The 16051-nt window shown below is 45.4% G+C and overlaps 1 protein-coding gene across 4 annotated transcripts in view; it reads left to right on the plus strand.

The window, feature by feature from the left end:
* Positions 1 to 16051, plus strand: part of HYDIN (HYDIN axonemal central pair apparatus protein) — a 444836-nt gene that overhangs the window by 357360 nt on the left and 71425 nt on the right. For all 4 annotated transcript variants that reach the window (XM_074406071.1, XM_074406078.1, XM_074406090.1 and 1 more), the window contains 7 exons: positions 915 to 1113; positions 5170 to 5269; positions 6360 to 6459; positions 8177 to 8345; positions 8840 to 9078; positions 11331 to 11448; positions 14992 to 15196. In XM_074406071.1, the coding sequence (XP_074262172.1) occupies positions 915 to 1113; positions 5170 to 5269; positions 6360 to 6459; positions 8177 to 8345; positions 8840 to 9078; positions 11331 to 11448; positions 14992 to 15196 (1130 nt within the window). The remainder of the gene's footprint in view (positions 1 to 914; positions 1114 to 5169; positions 5270 to 6359; positions 6460 to 8176; positions 8346 to 8839; positions 9079 to 11330; positions 11449 to 14991; positions 15197 to 16051) is intronic.

Genomic DNA, 16051 nt, shown 5'->3' on the forward strand with positions numbered 1-16051 from the left:
GTATGACTGACTCCTCGTCAGTAACAAAGGAAGCTGGAAGACAATAGAATGGCAATTTTAATATGCTAAAGAAAAATACAGTTGACCTTTGAACAATGCAGGTTTGAACTGGGCGGGTCTGCTTATGTATGAATTTTTTCAGTGAAACACAAATTGAAAATATGGCAGACCTAAATAAAGCAATTCAAAAAAGAGTTAAGAAATCTTGTTCAGCACCCACACATGAAACAGAAACTGTGATTTTTTAAAATTATATGCTTGGCCAGGTGTGGTGGCTCACGCCTGTAATCCCAACACTTTGGGAAGTCGAGATGGGTGGATCACAAGGTCAGGAGCTTGAGACCAGCCTAGCTAACATGGTAAACCCTCGTCTCTACTGAAAATACAAAAATTAGCCAGGTATGGTGGCACGCACCTATAATCCCAGCTACTCAAGAGACTGAGGCAGGAGAACTGCTTGAACCCAGGAGGTGGAGGATGCAGTGAGCCGAGATCTCACCACTGCACTCCAGCCTGGGTGACAGCATAAGAGCATAAGACTCTGTCTCAAGAAAAAAAAAATGCTAAGGATAATGACCATTATCCTTAGCAAACTATAATGCAGGAACTGAAAACCAAATATCAAATGTTCTCACTTAGAAGTGGGAGCTAAGTGATGAGAACCAATGAGCACAAAAAGGGGAACAACAGACACTTGAGGGTGGAGGGTAGAAGGAGGGAGAGGAGCAGAAAAACATAACTTTGGGGTATTAGGCTTAGTACCTGGGTGATGAACTCAGTACAGTAAACCCTCATGGCACAAGTTGACCTATATAACAAACCTGTGCACGAACCTCTGAAACTAAAAGTTTTTTTTTAATTACAAAACTACAAAATTTGAAGTGAAATTTCAAACTTTCTTTTTGTCTCTGCAGACAGGAAGCCAGGATAGTTCTTCTCCGCAATGTCACGCTCCTGCCCGTGGCCTGGCGGATCACCAACCTGGAGCACTTGGGCGATGATTTCACCGCGTCCATGATGCAGGGAACCATCCCCCCCAAGGCTGAGTACGGCCTGCACCTGTACTTTCAGCCCACCAAGCCTATCAACATCAGGAAGGCTATTCGGTTGGAGGTGAGGCTTCACATGTCCACTGACTTGGTTATCAAATCATGTATACATACACACACACACACACACACACATACACACACAGATGTCTCCCTGTTACATGCTCCCATCTGATCCCCTTTTGATAACAGCAGTCCACAATATCTTGCTGTGGATAGAACTGCAAGCTCCATAAAGGCGATATTGCTTATGCCTGATTTCCCAGTGCCAGGAACACAACAATCAATGTGGAAGAAAGGAACAAATAAGTGAATGAAAGAATGAATGAATGAACAAATGACAAATAGTGTTGCTATACCTAGGTAAGCATCAGAGTCCTGATTTCGCACTCTTAAAGCCGGACACCTATTGGATTCCTATCTCGGTAAATGTCACCCTCCACCCTGTTGCTCCCAACAGACACCTGGCTATCAGCCTTAATTCCCTCTTTTCTTGATGACCTCCCTTCCATCACAGGCCTCCAGCAAAGGTTACTAATTCTACCTCCCAATGTGTCTTTTTATTTTTTGAGACGGAGTCTTGCCCTGTTGCTCACGCTGGAGTGCAGTGATGTGATCTCAGCTCACTGCAAACTCCACCTCCCAGATTCAAGCAGTTCTCCTGCCTCAGCCTCCCTAGTAGCTGGGACTACTACAGGCACGTACCACTACACCCAGCTTATTTTTTATATTTTAGTAGAGACAGGGTTTTGCCATGTTAGCCAGGCCGATCTCAAACTCCTGACCTCAAGTGATCCTCCCGCCTCAGCCTCCCAAAATGCTGGGCTTACAGGAATGGTGCCTCCTAATATATCTTGCCCATTCACTTCTTTCTCCTCACTGCTGCCACCACCTTGTCCAGGCCACCAGCAGCTTTTCTCACCTGCACTTCTACAGAGGCTTCCTAACTGGTTTCCCTGTTGATATTCCCCCCAGTGTCCAGAGGGATCTTTACAATGTCATTCAAACAGGTTACGACTCCTACTAATGCACTCTCCTGGCTTCCTGCTGCGGTAGGAGTAAAGCCTGGGTCCTCACCTGCCTCTGAGGCACTGCCTGCCTCTGCATGGCAACCTACTCCACCCTCACCCTCACTCATTGGCTCTCACGCACTGTCCTGGCTCTTTCTTGGCTGAAGCCCCCGACCTTGCTGCAACCCTGCTGGGAAACTGCCCTTAGGCTCCTGCTTCAGCCCCCCCCCCACCCCCACCAACATTGCTGCTTCAACTGGGCTTCTCTAATCATCCCATCGAGAGAATACCCCTTATGCGCAATAACCCACCCCATCCTCCATCCTTCAGAGAACCACCTCTTCCTGACATTATCCCACTTCTTTCTTTACTTTTTTATGTGAACTGCATCAGGGCAGGATCTCCCCTGACCTAACACCTGTCTTAGTTCCCCTAGGGCTACTATAACAAATTACCCTACACCGGGTGGCTTAAAACAACAGGCATTCCTCTCACCATTCTGGAGGCAAGATGTCCAAAATCAAGGTGCTGGCAGGGCTCTGCTCTCTCTGAAGACTCCAGGGAAGAGCCTTCCTCGCTCTCCCCTTCAGCTTCTGGGGTCTTCTGTGAGTGTTCTCAGCTTGTGGCTGCATCAGTGCAGTCTCTGCCTCCATCATCACAACACCTCTTCTGTCTGCGTCTTCTCTTCCGTCTAAGAATATTTGTCATTGGATTTAAGGCACACCTTGATAAACTAACACGACCTCATCTCTAGATCTTTGACTTAATTCAATCCACAAATACCCTTTTTTCCAAATAAGGTCACATTCACAGGCTCCAGGAGTTAAGAAGTGGATATACTTTTTTTGGAACCACGTTCAACCCCCCTGTGCCATCATATCCCCAGTGCCTAGCATGGGATTGGATGAAGTAGGCATGCAGCAGAATCTGATGAATGAATGAATGAATGAATGAATGAATGAATGTCATTGACTTTTTTTTGTTTGTTTGAGATTAAGTCTCTTACTATCATTCCGGCTGGAGTGCAGTGGTGTGATCTCAGCTCACTGCAACCTCCTCCGCCTCCTAGGTTCAAGCAATTCTCCTATCTCAGCCTCCCAAGTAGCTGGGACTACAGGCATGTGCTACCATGCCCAGCTAATTTTTAGTAGTTTTAGTGGAGACCGGGTTTCACCGCATTAGCCAGGATGGTCTTGATCTCCTGACTTCATGATCCGCCCACCTTTTCCTCTCAAAGTGCTGGATTACAGGCTGAGCCGCTGCACCATCATGTTTTTATATTTTCACAACTGCTGTGACCATCTCTGTGTGTCCCAGCCAAACAGCAGCCTGATTAGGGCTCTGCACAAGCAATGTGTGCCTCCATCAGGCCCCCAAAGTGAACTTACATTCACCACCACATCCACAGGAGGAAATGCCTTCATCTCCGGTCCCTTCAGAAAGCATTTGGTGAATTTGTTTTATTTCATCTGTGTAACTCTTCAATTGTCCTTCCTATTTTCCTCAATCTAAAATTCAGTCTCCCCCCTGCCCTCAACTCACCATGGGGAAGCAAAGGAAATAGGAGGCTCCAGGCACTTGCCATGCCTCGGGAGAGAGGAGCCGCATAAATCTCGTCAGCCCATCTTGCCATCTGTCAGGGGGCAAGCAGTCAGAGAAAGAAGACAAAACAAGTCAGTTCAAGTTGCTCCGTGAAACAGTGGCAGATGTCTAATGAAAGAAAAGAAGGAAATTCTAATTTAAAACTTTAGTTTGGTGACAGCTGCAAATTTCCTCTTGGAAATTTCCTCTTGGCACCCAAAGCATGTGCAATTGGGGAGTAGGTGGCTCGGCTTTTCAACTGGAGATCTCAGCAAAGACAGAGGTGAGCTCCCCACAGGCACAGGAAAGCTTTCCCCACTGCCCACCAGCTCTTTCCCTGGACAGTTGGACCCTTTACCGACTCCTGGTTAGTTTCAAGAGGCAACAGTCAGTTCATGTCATTTGCCCACTTTTTGATGAGATTTTTTTTTTTTTTTTTTTTTTTTCTGATTTGTTTGAGTTCCTTGTAGATTCTGGATATTAGTCCTTTGTTAGATGCATAATTTGCAAGTATTTTCTCCCATTCTGTGGGTTGTCACTCTAACCATTTGTACCCCCAAAAGCTATTAAAATAAAATATAGATTGTATATAAAGAAGAAAACAAAGAGTCAACAATCAGGTCAGGCTGAGAGCTGTAGCAGTTCAGAGGTGTCTGGGAATGATGAGGGAGGGACCATCCACAGGCATGACAACAGAATGGCCCTAATCACCATGATATTCACAGAAATATAACATTTGCTATTTCCAAACATTAAACACTTGCTTTCTATGAAAAGTCTAGCACCTTCCCACAGGTTGAGCCACATACAAAGAGCAAAATGATTCAGATTTATAAAATGAGTAGAGCAAGGACGACTTCGAGCCTAAATTCCGTTGCCACTGTCAGGGCAATGCTCACAAGGTTTATTTGATTTAGAAGTTTAAAAAAAAAAAAAAAAAAAAAGCAGTTGGGCACGATGGTTCACATCTATAATCCCAACACTTTCCGAGATTGAGATGGGAGGATCATTTAGTTCAGGAGTTCAAGACCAGCCTGGGCAACATGGTGAAACCCCACCTCTACAAAAAAAAAAAAAAATACAAAAATTAACCAAGCATGACAGTGCACTCCTGTAGTCCCAGATACTCAGGAGGCTGAGGTGGGAGGATGGCTTGAGCCCAGGAGGTCAAGTCTGCAGTGAGCCAAGATTGTGCTACTGCACTCCAGTCTGAGTGACAGAGTGAGAGCCTGTCACAAAATAAAAAACCACTTTCCTGTAATGTCACCTCCGAGCCCAAACTTCAGTAACGTAGCAACAATAAAAAAGACAGTCCCTTTTCCCATTCTTGTATTGTTTATACCAGCATTCCCCAGAAAGTGCTAAGAGGAGCACAAATCCTACCAAATGGTGGGTAAAGATAAAATACCTACAGGGGAATACATTTCAAAAACATTCCCTGCCATATCCCGTTTAGGATGTTACATGTTTCAGGCTCCAAGCCCCTCACGGATCTTGCTTTTACTGAAGAATCTCCCTTACCCTGGTAGGTTTTAGATGCAGAAAATCTTCTCGGTGTTGTTCAGATTGAAAATATCACGGTCTTTGCAGAGGCATACGACATCGCCTTGGACATCACCTTCCCCAAAGGTCTGCTGGGCCCTTCAAAGAAAGGATGTTTGGAAGTTGGGTCTTTTGTATCATGTATTTCTGTGTAGAGAAAGGCTAGTGTGTTGTTAGTATTACAGGGATTGGGGGTGGGGGGAGAATTTTGATCAATAGTAATGTGAACCCCAGAATGATATTAGCAGCATGACTACACATAGTAATTTCTCCAACAGGAAATAGCAAGGGGGTGGTCATAGATGTGCAGTTTGCAGGGCTCTTTTCAGAGCAGTCGTGTGACAGTAAACACCTCTCCTCTTTCCTGTGTTAGTTTTCTATCATTCCCATAAAATGTCACTGTAAGCCTTCTGGCTTAACACAAACATATTACCCTACAGTTCTGGAAGTCACTAGTGCAAAATGGGTCTCCCTGGGCTAAAATCAAGGTGTCAGCAGGGCTGCCTTCCCTTCTGGAAGCTCTGGGGGATAATCCATTTCCGTACCATTTCCAACTCCTAGAGGCTGCCCACATTCCTCTGTCATGATCCCCTTCCTCCACCTTCAAAGATAGCAAGGTTGGGCCAACTCCATCTCATCTTACCTTTTCTCTGGTTCTCCCACCCTGCCTTCCCTTTTTGGCTCTTTAAGCCCCCTTGTGATTATATTGGGCTGACCAAGTTAATTCCAAATTAATATTCCAGATGAATTATAGAACCGCCATATCGTACGATATTATGCAGCCACTAAGATCACACTTATGAGTTTTTAATTTTATGGGGAAACGCTTATGATGTAATGCTAAGTAAAACAACATAAATGTATGTGTAATATCCCAACTTTTGCAAGATTTTTTTTTTAAATATTGCAAGTTTTAGCTGATGGTAGACATGAAAAGCAATCAGCCTAAGATGGATGGAATCCGGAGGGAATAGCCCTGAGAGCGCATCAAGAGCAGCATCTGTTGTTTGTTTGCCCAGACTCAATTAGAAGCGGCTTTTCTAGCCACAGTGCTTTCAGAACAAATTCCTTTAAACTGTCACCATGCATTTTCCACGTGAACTTCAACAGGCATTTCCTCTGCTTCTCACTCTCATGCCCGCTCACCCCTCTCTGCCCTGGCCCCTGGTCTGTGCAGGAGCTGAAGGAGGCCTGGACTTTGGGATTGTCAGGGTGACAGAGGAGGTGAAGCAGCCCCTGCAATTGAAGAACCGCGGGAAATATGAGATCGGATTCAGGTAACCAGAATCCCATTGGGTGTGCGGCCGCCAAGTCCACCATCGGGAGGAGCATGGTCTGGGAAACTTTTCTTATTAGTCAGTCAAGGAAATCATAAGAACCATCTCTGCTTTTTTGCCTCCCTTGGCTTTAATGAATGGAATTCCACCTGCTAAGGGAGCAGAGATATTCATGCTGTTCTCAACTCTGCAGCTTAACCGGGGCCTTTAAGTGGCCTGGATGTACCTGGCCAATTGGAACCACAGGTGTCTGGAGGTGGAGTAAGAGCCTTGGGGGAAGAGGTTGGGAGAGGGAGATTCTAGGGATGAGAAGAGGTCCCTGGGTGGAGGGAGAGACTGGAGATAGGGGACCTGGCCTCAAGCTGTCCTGCCTACTGCCAGCTCTTATCTGTTTTACAAGGAGACCTTCTACAGCAGATTTCATATGAAGAGAGGGTTTTCTTTTTTCATTACATTCTAAGAACCATGACATTATAGATTTCAAGTAGTGGCTTGGTAGGATAGAGCGCCAGCTTGTGCTTTTCCCTTGAGATTAAATATGAAACACAGAGGCTGGGTGTGATGGCTCATGCCTGTAATCTCAGCACTTTGGAAGGCCAAGGCAGGCAGATTGCTTGAGCCCAGAAGTTTGAGACCAGCCTGAGCAAAATGGTGAGGACCCCCTGCCTCTATAAAATAAAAATAAATAAATAAATAAACAAATAAAAATAGCTTGGCATGGTAGTCATAACATTTGTAGTCCCAGCTACTTGGGAGCCTGTGATGGGAGGATTGGAGGTTCCTCAGTAACAAAAGGGGGGCATGGGGAAGGAGGGAGGGAGACACCCCTCAGACAGGGCCACACGGCCCTTCGTGGCAGTGCCTGCACTTTTCATTCCATGGAAGGTTCTCCTTCCCCGAGAATTCACAGTTGACAAAGGGACTTTTCCCCTGTCACTTTGGAATTAGTGCTAAGCGGAATCTTGCCTGTTGGTGAGTTTTCTTTCAGATTAAGACAGGGGCATTAGCTGTGTTCTTTGAGGTTGCACGGAATGAAGTCACTCTCAGGCTGGAACAGGTGATAGAGGGTTTGTTGAAAGACTGTTCAGGGAAGTGAGGAAGCACAGGGATGCAAGTAACTGGGAAGCCAGGGTTTCCTGGAGCATGCGGGTGACATTCAGAGTTCCACAGCAACTCCGGGCAGCCCTCCTCTGCTTAGGTGGGACACACCTTGGGCCTATGCCAGTGCCTCTGTTGGTCTCATGAGCCAGCTGCTTCCTGCGTGTCTTGCCTCACCTCCAGTAGGCCGTAGGCTTCCCTCCCTAGTGCCTCCATTGCAGGGCCCCTGCCCGCTTCCTGCTCTCCCTCCGCAGGTTCCCTGGTTTCTGTGTCTCTGTTTGCTCTGCATGTACTGAGAGCCAGACAGACACAGAGAGAGAATGCATTTAGTTGGTCCTTTTTCCGTGTCCAATGTCCCTGTTGGACAGAGATCTCCTGCAATGGCCTCTCTTGACCATGGGATAGAGTATGGCTATCTTTGCCTCAAGCATCAATTCCTCGTCCTGTCAATCCTGGCTAAGGAGAGGCAATCACAGCGTACAAAGCACAGTGGACTCTGCTGGGCATAGTAGCTAAACAGGGCTGGAGACACAGCAGGCACTCAGCCACCTAGAGTCTCCTCTCTATCTTGAGTTCCCAGGATGATGACTTAGGTTGACTTTTCATTCTTGTCTTTCAGCTTTTCCGTGGACTCTGTAGGGATTTCAACACCTAATATAAATTCCATGATCTCAGTCCAACCCAGAAAGGGTTCACTGACCCCAACAGAAAAACCCACAAATGTCCAAGTTTTCTTCCGTGCAAAAAAGGAAGTGAAGATCGAGCACCAGCCTGTTCTGCGCTGTCAGGTAAGAGAGCTCCAAAGGGAGGGGCTGCCTCGATGGCAGGATCGTGGGACTCCTGTCGCAAAGGAGGATACCTGGCCTAATCCATGCTCCAGGGGGAAAAAGGGAGGCCTGGCCCGGGTGGCACCCAGATAGGATACACCGGGGGTTGGTCCTAACTAGCAGGCAAAGTCATCAGAAACAGAGCCAGAGACGAAATGTACCCCCAAGTCTCTGGGGAGCATCAGAGGCAGGGAAGCTGAGTCCCATCATCAAGTGCAAAGGATGAGCGAGGAACTGAAAACAGGAGGAAAAGCTGACTATGTTGACCCTTGGCTGGTACACAGCAAGCTCTGTTTTAGTGTTTGCTAATATCATTGTTGAGGCACTAATACAAAGACAGTGAAATAAAGAACATGGCTTCATGTCAATCATGAAAATAGGGAACCGGGTAGATAATCATGGGAATTCTGTAGCTACAGCAGTGGCTGACTTGCTAATTCTTCTTCCTTTTCTAGATTATTGAGCCCAATATTTCACAAGGAGGTGAGATCATTGCCAGCATCCCAATTAAGTTTTCTGTGAATGCAGTATATTCCAAATACAACATCAGCCCCTCCTCCATCATCAACTTTGGAGCTTTGATCTGTGGCGCTCGTAAAAGCACCACCTTCACCATAGAAAATCAAGGTGTAACTGACTTCAAGTTCGCCCTCTATAGGCTGACAGGGGAGAGCCCCATTCATCAAAAGAAAGCGTAAGACCAGTATTTACTTAACTCATTTCATTCCCTTATTAATTTGTGCTTTATGTTTTGTAAAGAGCTTTGGTATATCTTATTTAAATTCACCCAATCCCCTTTCGTGGTGAGGTCACTAAGATTTATAAATGGCTCATTTAGATTATGCACAAAAGCTGGGCATGGTGGCCTACACCTGTAATCCCAGCACTTTGGGAGGTGAGGCGGGTGGACCACCTGAGGTCAGGAGTTCAAGACCATCCTGGCCAACATGGTGAAACCCTGTCTCTACTGAAAACACAAAAATTAGATTGGCATGGTGGTGCATGCCTGTAGTCCCATGCTAGGGAGGCTGAGGCAGGAGAATTGCTTGAACCCAGGAGGCAGAGGTTGCAGTGAGCCAAGATGGCACCACTGTACTCCAGCCTGGGCAACAGAGTGAGACTCTGTCTTAAATATATATATATATATATATATATATATATTTACGAAATTACCAGTGGATCTTAGTCGTGAGCCCACAAACCTTCTGACTCTAGGTTTCATCGATTTTCTGTAGAATATATCATAAATTTTAGTTGAACAAACATAGTCTTCTGCCTGGGATTTTGTCTGTTGTCCTGGTGCTTCTGGGGTGCTGAAGGACTTACTAGATCATTGTCCTATGTGTCATTCTGTACAATGCCAAGAGATTATTATCACAGCAAGATAAATCAAAAGAAACTGTAGCTGTGCTTCAGGTGGGGCTGCTCTGGAAGCACGGAAGAGAGGAAGTGCGGTGATGCCTTCAGCCCACCAGGGACTGTTACTGTAATTGCCTATTATTGTTATTGCCTTCTTCCCGTGACGGTAGCTTCACCATCACAAAGCTACCTTAATAGTTGTTCCAACAGCAAAATGCCCTGTTCTTCAAAAGGAGGCTGTCAATCAAGTCACCCAAAACAATTTGTCTTTTGAGTGTTTCTGGCTTCCATTGGGCTGTCATACTCTTTTGGGGCAAATTAAGGATGGCTTTTACTAATTCCTGAGGCACTTCTGATTTCATGTCAATTTTCTAGTTAATTCTTTTAAATTAGATGTATGGCTTTACATTGTTTGTAGTTGTTTGATATTTTTGTAGCTATTCTTTTCTGTTTTGGCAATGTTTGAACATTTTTTAAAATGTAGAGTTAAATTGTGTAAAGTCCCTTTCTTTTTAATTTAATTTCAACCAAATTTTTTACAATTTATTTTATAACAATGTAATCATGTCTATAATGATGATAACTTAATCCTGTTTTGCTTTAAATTGTTTTTTATTTACTTTTCATTTTAGCATCCACCAGTTCATGCTAAACGCACAAAAGGTGGTTGAACTTCAGGCGTTCTGGTCATTAAGCAAGTGAATGCTTGCATATATAAAATTCTCAAAACTTTAAGTTGCATTTCAGATACATTTGAACATTTTAGTTGAACTGGTCTCTAGGCAAACTAACTATTGGATAAACTAATTTCAAGGCAAGTGAACAATGACCAAGACCTATATTTGGACTACTGCTTATACTAAACCTTAAAAAGGCATGACTATAAATGTGAAGAAGAGAACAGAGCTTAATTTATTTGCCACTTCATTTTTTTAAATGACATTAAGTGAAATATTTAACATCCACAAGTCATTTTCCACACACTGCTTTCCAGTGAACTCAAGTAGGCATTTAAAAATTACTATTTTCGCCGGGCGCGGTGGCTCAAGCCTGTAATCCCAGCACTTTGGGAGGCCGAGGCGGGTGAATCACGAGGTCAAGAGATCGAGACCATCCTGGTCAACATGGTGAAACCCCGTCTCTACTAAAAATACAAAAAATTGGCTGGGCATGGTGGCGTGTGCCTGTTATCCCAGCTACTCAGGAGGCTGAGGCAGGAGAATTGCCTGAACCCAGGAGGCAGAGGTTGCGGTGAGCCGAGATCGTGCCATTGCACCCCAGCCTGGGTAACAAAAGCAAAACTCCGTCTCAAAAAAAAAAAAAAAAAATTACTGTTTTCTTGCAGTAATTTTCAGTGTCCCTATCAGTCATGTTTAATAAGTGTAATCACTGCCTAGCTTCCTTGCAGTTGTTAAATGAGTTTGGTCAGTGATTAACTGGCTAACTGTGCCATTCCAATATCCTCTTGGGCAAAGAGGGACCCTTTCTCCCATTCCTAAAACAAAGGATGTTACAAGCAAACAGACAGGTGGTATCTTACCCCCCACACCCTGCAACCTAAGGGTACGCTCTTGCTTCTTTAATCAGAGTCAGCCACATCAGACGTGCAAGATCCCGAGAAAGCGAGAGCTTCTACAAAACTGGCTCTTCCAAAGCAGCCAAGTTCTCCGACGCGATTCAGAAGGAAGCGATCAGCACAGGCCAGGTGCGTATCCGTTTCCTTGTTCATACAGATACCCAGGAAGGCCATCTCCCAATTAGCTCTTGCCACCAATCACTTGCCTAGGATAATAGGATTTGAATCCATCATGGCAGAAGTAGGAAACAAATATACAAAAGTGTCACTTTCATTTTAAGCTAATACGTTATTACTTTTAATCTGCATGTTCTCTTTTGCTATAAAACGTTCATTGGCTCGCCATTGCCTTAAAACTGTTTCAACTCTTCATATGTATTTTAATCAAAAATGAGAAAGAGAAGCCCTTTCAAACAGGCTTAAATAAAAGATTTGAGGATTTCTGCTTCTGGCAAAATCAGCTAGACGTACTTTTTCCTATTCTTCCCAACTAAGTACCACTAAGAACCCTTGACATTGTGTATAAACAGACACACATCAAGAGAGAAATGAACCTTGAATAACAGCAGATTCCTTACAAAAACCGTAGAGACCCAAAAGAAAGAGGCACAATATTTTCAAGTGTAGAGAACCTATAATGGTGAACCCAGAATCTTATATTCAGCAAAAATATGTCTCAGGAATAAATGGAAAATTGACTTTCTCAAATGAAACAAAGCTAAAAGCGTTTGTCACCAGTAGATTTATCCCGAAAGAATGGCTAAAGGAATTTCTTTAAACAGAAAGTAAATAATGAAGTAATCGTGGAACATCAACAAGGAAGAAAAAATAATGGTAAGCAATAATGTAGGTAAATTCAGTAGATCTTACTTCTCTTCCTGGGTTTTCTAAATTATCTTTGTCAATGGAAGCAACCCTATAATGCTCTCTGATATGGTTTTAAATGAATGTAGAGGAAATATTTTAGAGAGGAGACAGGGGAAAGAATCAATGGACTTGAAGACAGACAATAAGAATTCCTTGTAAAAAGCAGGTGAATGAGCAGTTGTTAAGCAAGATGGTAAATACTGTAACTGAGGTACATGTACATGGATAGACTCTGGAAAGATGGAAGGATGAAGTCTTGCTCTTCCTGGTAGCTATGTAGAGTCATTGAAGGCTTCACAGAGGAAGAGGTGCCTGATTGGTGTATCAGAATCATGTTTAGCTGCAGATAGCAGAAAATCCAAAGTTAGTGGTTTAAACAAATACAGTATATATAAATGGGGTAGGCAGTTGCTGGTGTCAGTTTAACAGTTTGTTGTTATTTGTGATTCTCTTGGCCTTTCCCTCATGGTTACAAGACGGCTGCTGCAGGTCCAGCCACCACCTCCGCATTGAAGGCAATGACAGAAGTAGGTACTCTGCACTCCGTGAACACAAATAATTGTTGGTTGAAGTGAACTGGATTTTGTACATGTTGGTTTTTAGGTCTTTTCAAGTGGTATCCTCTTGCCAAGCAAAGGCTATTTTATTAGCATACATACTTTTCTACATATATTTCTATAACTCATCTCTTCTAGAGATTTTTTTTTCCTTCTTTGCCTACATATCTTCTCAGCCTTCAGTGAAACAGCCTCTCCAGCACTCTGCCTTTCAGGCGCAACGAACTTGTCCTCTCCTCTACGTTGGCAGCTTATTTTCATGGTCACAGACTGGATCTGGCCTCTCAGGAAACTGAGGTGCTTCTGAATCCTTGACTTCCAAGACCTCTTTCTCTGACCGCTTCCCTTTCTTCTAGCTTTCTTCACCTCAGTTCTTTGCCCTCACTATGACGTGCTCCTTCCTCTTTTGAGACAGTATCCTGCCATTTTCTTACTACTCTCCAACCTTATCCTCGGTCAGGATGGTTTATCTGGGAATCTCAGGGCCCACGACATCTCCTAGCACATAGTAGGTATTCAGAGTAAATAGTGAACAAGTTAATTGATAGCTTCCATGTATGTCTGTGCAGTCACACTGCACGATGCTAGGGGCTGCATCCACACAGATGCCTGTGTGAAGAGTGCCCCCTAGAGGTGTGCAGTGCGCCACCTACGCAGCCACTTGCAGCAGCCATAGTAAGAATGTAGAGATGTTTCGAATACCCTGAAGAATGCAGAGTTCGTGTCTGAGCACTGTCACAACAGACCTCTTCCTAATACAGCATTGCTAGAGAATATGCCTGAAGGGGTTTAGTGGAGATCGACGGACAGGCCCCTGGAAAGAGTGCATCTCCGAGGGGAAGAGGAGCAGAATTTGGTTGAAAGTTCATCAGTAACAAAGTCCCCACCTACCACCTCACCACTGTGATAGATTCCAGGCATGGTACAATAGATGCCCTAAAGAGAGAGAACATAAATCAGACTGCCCTTGACAGCTTTCTGAAAATGAGAAAAAGGAAGAAAGCTCATGAGTACCACAGGCATGCATGCTGACTATGAAGCAGAATACCATGCCTCAGCATCAGTCCCTGGGAAGGAAATTCCATGTGCCAGCTACCAATCCCAGGAGAGGATTCTAAACCCTTTGCCAATATTGTGCACTGGTATCACTCCCAGGGGGGAACTCTAACCACCTCACCAGTATCTGCTGGGGTTCCTAGATCTGGCAGGAGGTCCTTCACAAACCCCAGCTGCCAGAGGTTTTGCTCAAATCCAACTGCCAGGGTATGAGTCCAGTGCGACAGAACACTCACACAAGTCACGCAAAGCAAGTGATCAGGTAGGTGTCGAAAACCAACAGAAGCCTAGTATTCATGGACAGTTGGTCTCCCAAGGCTCAAGAAAGCTGCCTGGGCCAGATGAAGTCCCATCTATGCATGCCCCACTTCACACTGCAGCTGAAAGGCACCCAAAGCATTCAGTCCTGGGGTTTTGTGCTTCAGAGGAAACGTGGGTCTCTGAGGTGAAACGTTGCAAGACATCCTGTTCTAGGAGGGATGTGAACAGAGCCTGGACCGTTCCAGACCCTTCCCTTATCTCAGGCCACTGCATTTTCAGCACATTCTACAATCATTCGGAAAACTACAAGCAGGAGAGGGAAGAGCCGGGACATCTAAGGATTGCACCAACATCCTATTTTGTTTTGTTTTTTAGCAGTAATTCTATACCAGATGCTACGTTACATGCTTCACACCTCTTCTTTTATTTAAACCTCCAGCAATCTCTGGAATCAGGGCTTTAGCTCCATTTTATAGGTAAATAAACTGAGACTCAGAGAAGTCATCCGTTCAAGGTCAAACAGTCAATATTTAGCAGGGCTGGGATTCAAACCCAGGTGTATCTCACTCAAAAGCCCAGAGCCATACCCACTACTTCATTCTGCACCCCTCCGCTTCAAGATGCCCAGCTGAGTAAGTGCTGTATGGTGTGGCATCTGTCTGTTCCTTTAAGCCCTTAGTTCAAACACAATTGGTCTGAGGGCATTTACATGGAAGGAAGTACTGAGAGAGCCTATCCTTGAAGACCACCCCCACCCCGCCACCCATCCCAGGCCCTCTGTCCCTCCAGGAAGAGAGGAGTGAGGGCCCAGAGAGTGGCTGTGGGAAGAAACCCCACATGTCCCCCACTCTTCACACCATCTCCGAGCTCTCAGTGTGGCTGTCAGTCACTCTGCCTCCAAGCCTCCTTCCCTCCCACCCTTGTTCTGCAGGCCCGCTTCTCCCATGGCATGTTCACCCTGTACCCCTGGTTTGGCTCCATCCCTGCCGGAGGACAGCAGGTCATCAATGTTGACTGTGTGGCTGACCCCGTGGGAAGATGTGAGGAGTTTATAGCCATCGATATCTCCGGCCGAGACCCTACAGACCAGCCTACCGGCATTCCTTACACTCTGCTGGCTGAAGCCTGTCTCCCAGGTACTAACCACTCATATTGGACAACGTCACTTAAAAGACGTTCATCTGAGACCAGGTGCAGTGGCTCATGCCTGTAATCCCAGCACTCTAGGAGGCCGAGGCAGGCGGATCTTCTGAGGTCAGGAGTTTGAGACCAGCCTGGCCAACATGGCAAAATCCCGTCTCTACTAAAAATGCAAAAAATTACCTGGGTGCAGTGGCGCATGCCTGTAATCCCAGCTACTCAGGAGGCTGAGGTAGGAGAATCACTTGAACCCAGGAGGTGGAGTTTGCAGTGAGCCGAGATCACGCCACTGTACTCCAGCCTGGGCAACAGAGTGAGAGTCCATCTCGAAAATTAATAAATAAATAAATAACCTTCATTTGTAATACTTCTACCCCTTTCTTGCAAACTTTTCCAAAGATGTCTGGCAGACATGACTGGACTGCTTCCTTTGGGGTCCTAGACCTTCCTCTAGTGTCTTCAGCTGTGTTTTTCCAGGGCATGCAAGTCTAAGGGAGGAGGTACAGCTTTACACTCCCAAGAGGCTGGTCCTGGGTTCTCAGATAAATAATCTCTCTGAGAATCATGATGGGATGGGCTGTGGCACAGGACCCAGGACCACTGAGTCCCACTCATGGCCAGGTCACTCCCATGAACAAATGAGGTGGGAGGATTGCTTGGGACCAGGAGGTCGAGGCTGCAGTGAGCCATGATCATGCCACTACACTCCAATGTGAATGACAGAGCAACGTTCGGTAACTGAGCATGCAAAATCTGTAACCCCGCAGGACTGCAGATGAGGTGCAAAGAGAATGCCTCACGCTTTGACCATAGATTCCCTGGAGCCTTGAAGCAAAGTGGCCCAGTTGTCC

Source organism: Saimiri boliviensis, chromosome 1 (assembly GCF_048565385.1).
Source record: "Saimiri boliviensis isolate mSaiBol1 chromosome 1, mSaiBol1.pri, whole genome shotgun sequence".
Classification (NCBI taxonomy): Eukaryota; Metazoa; Chordata; class Mammalia; order Primates; family Cebidae; genus Saimiri; species Saimiri boliviensis.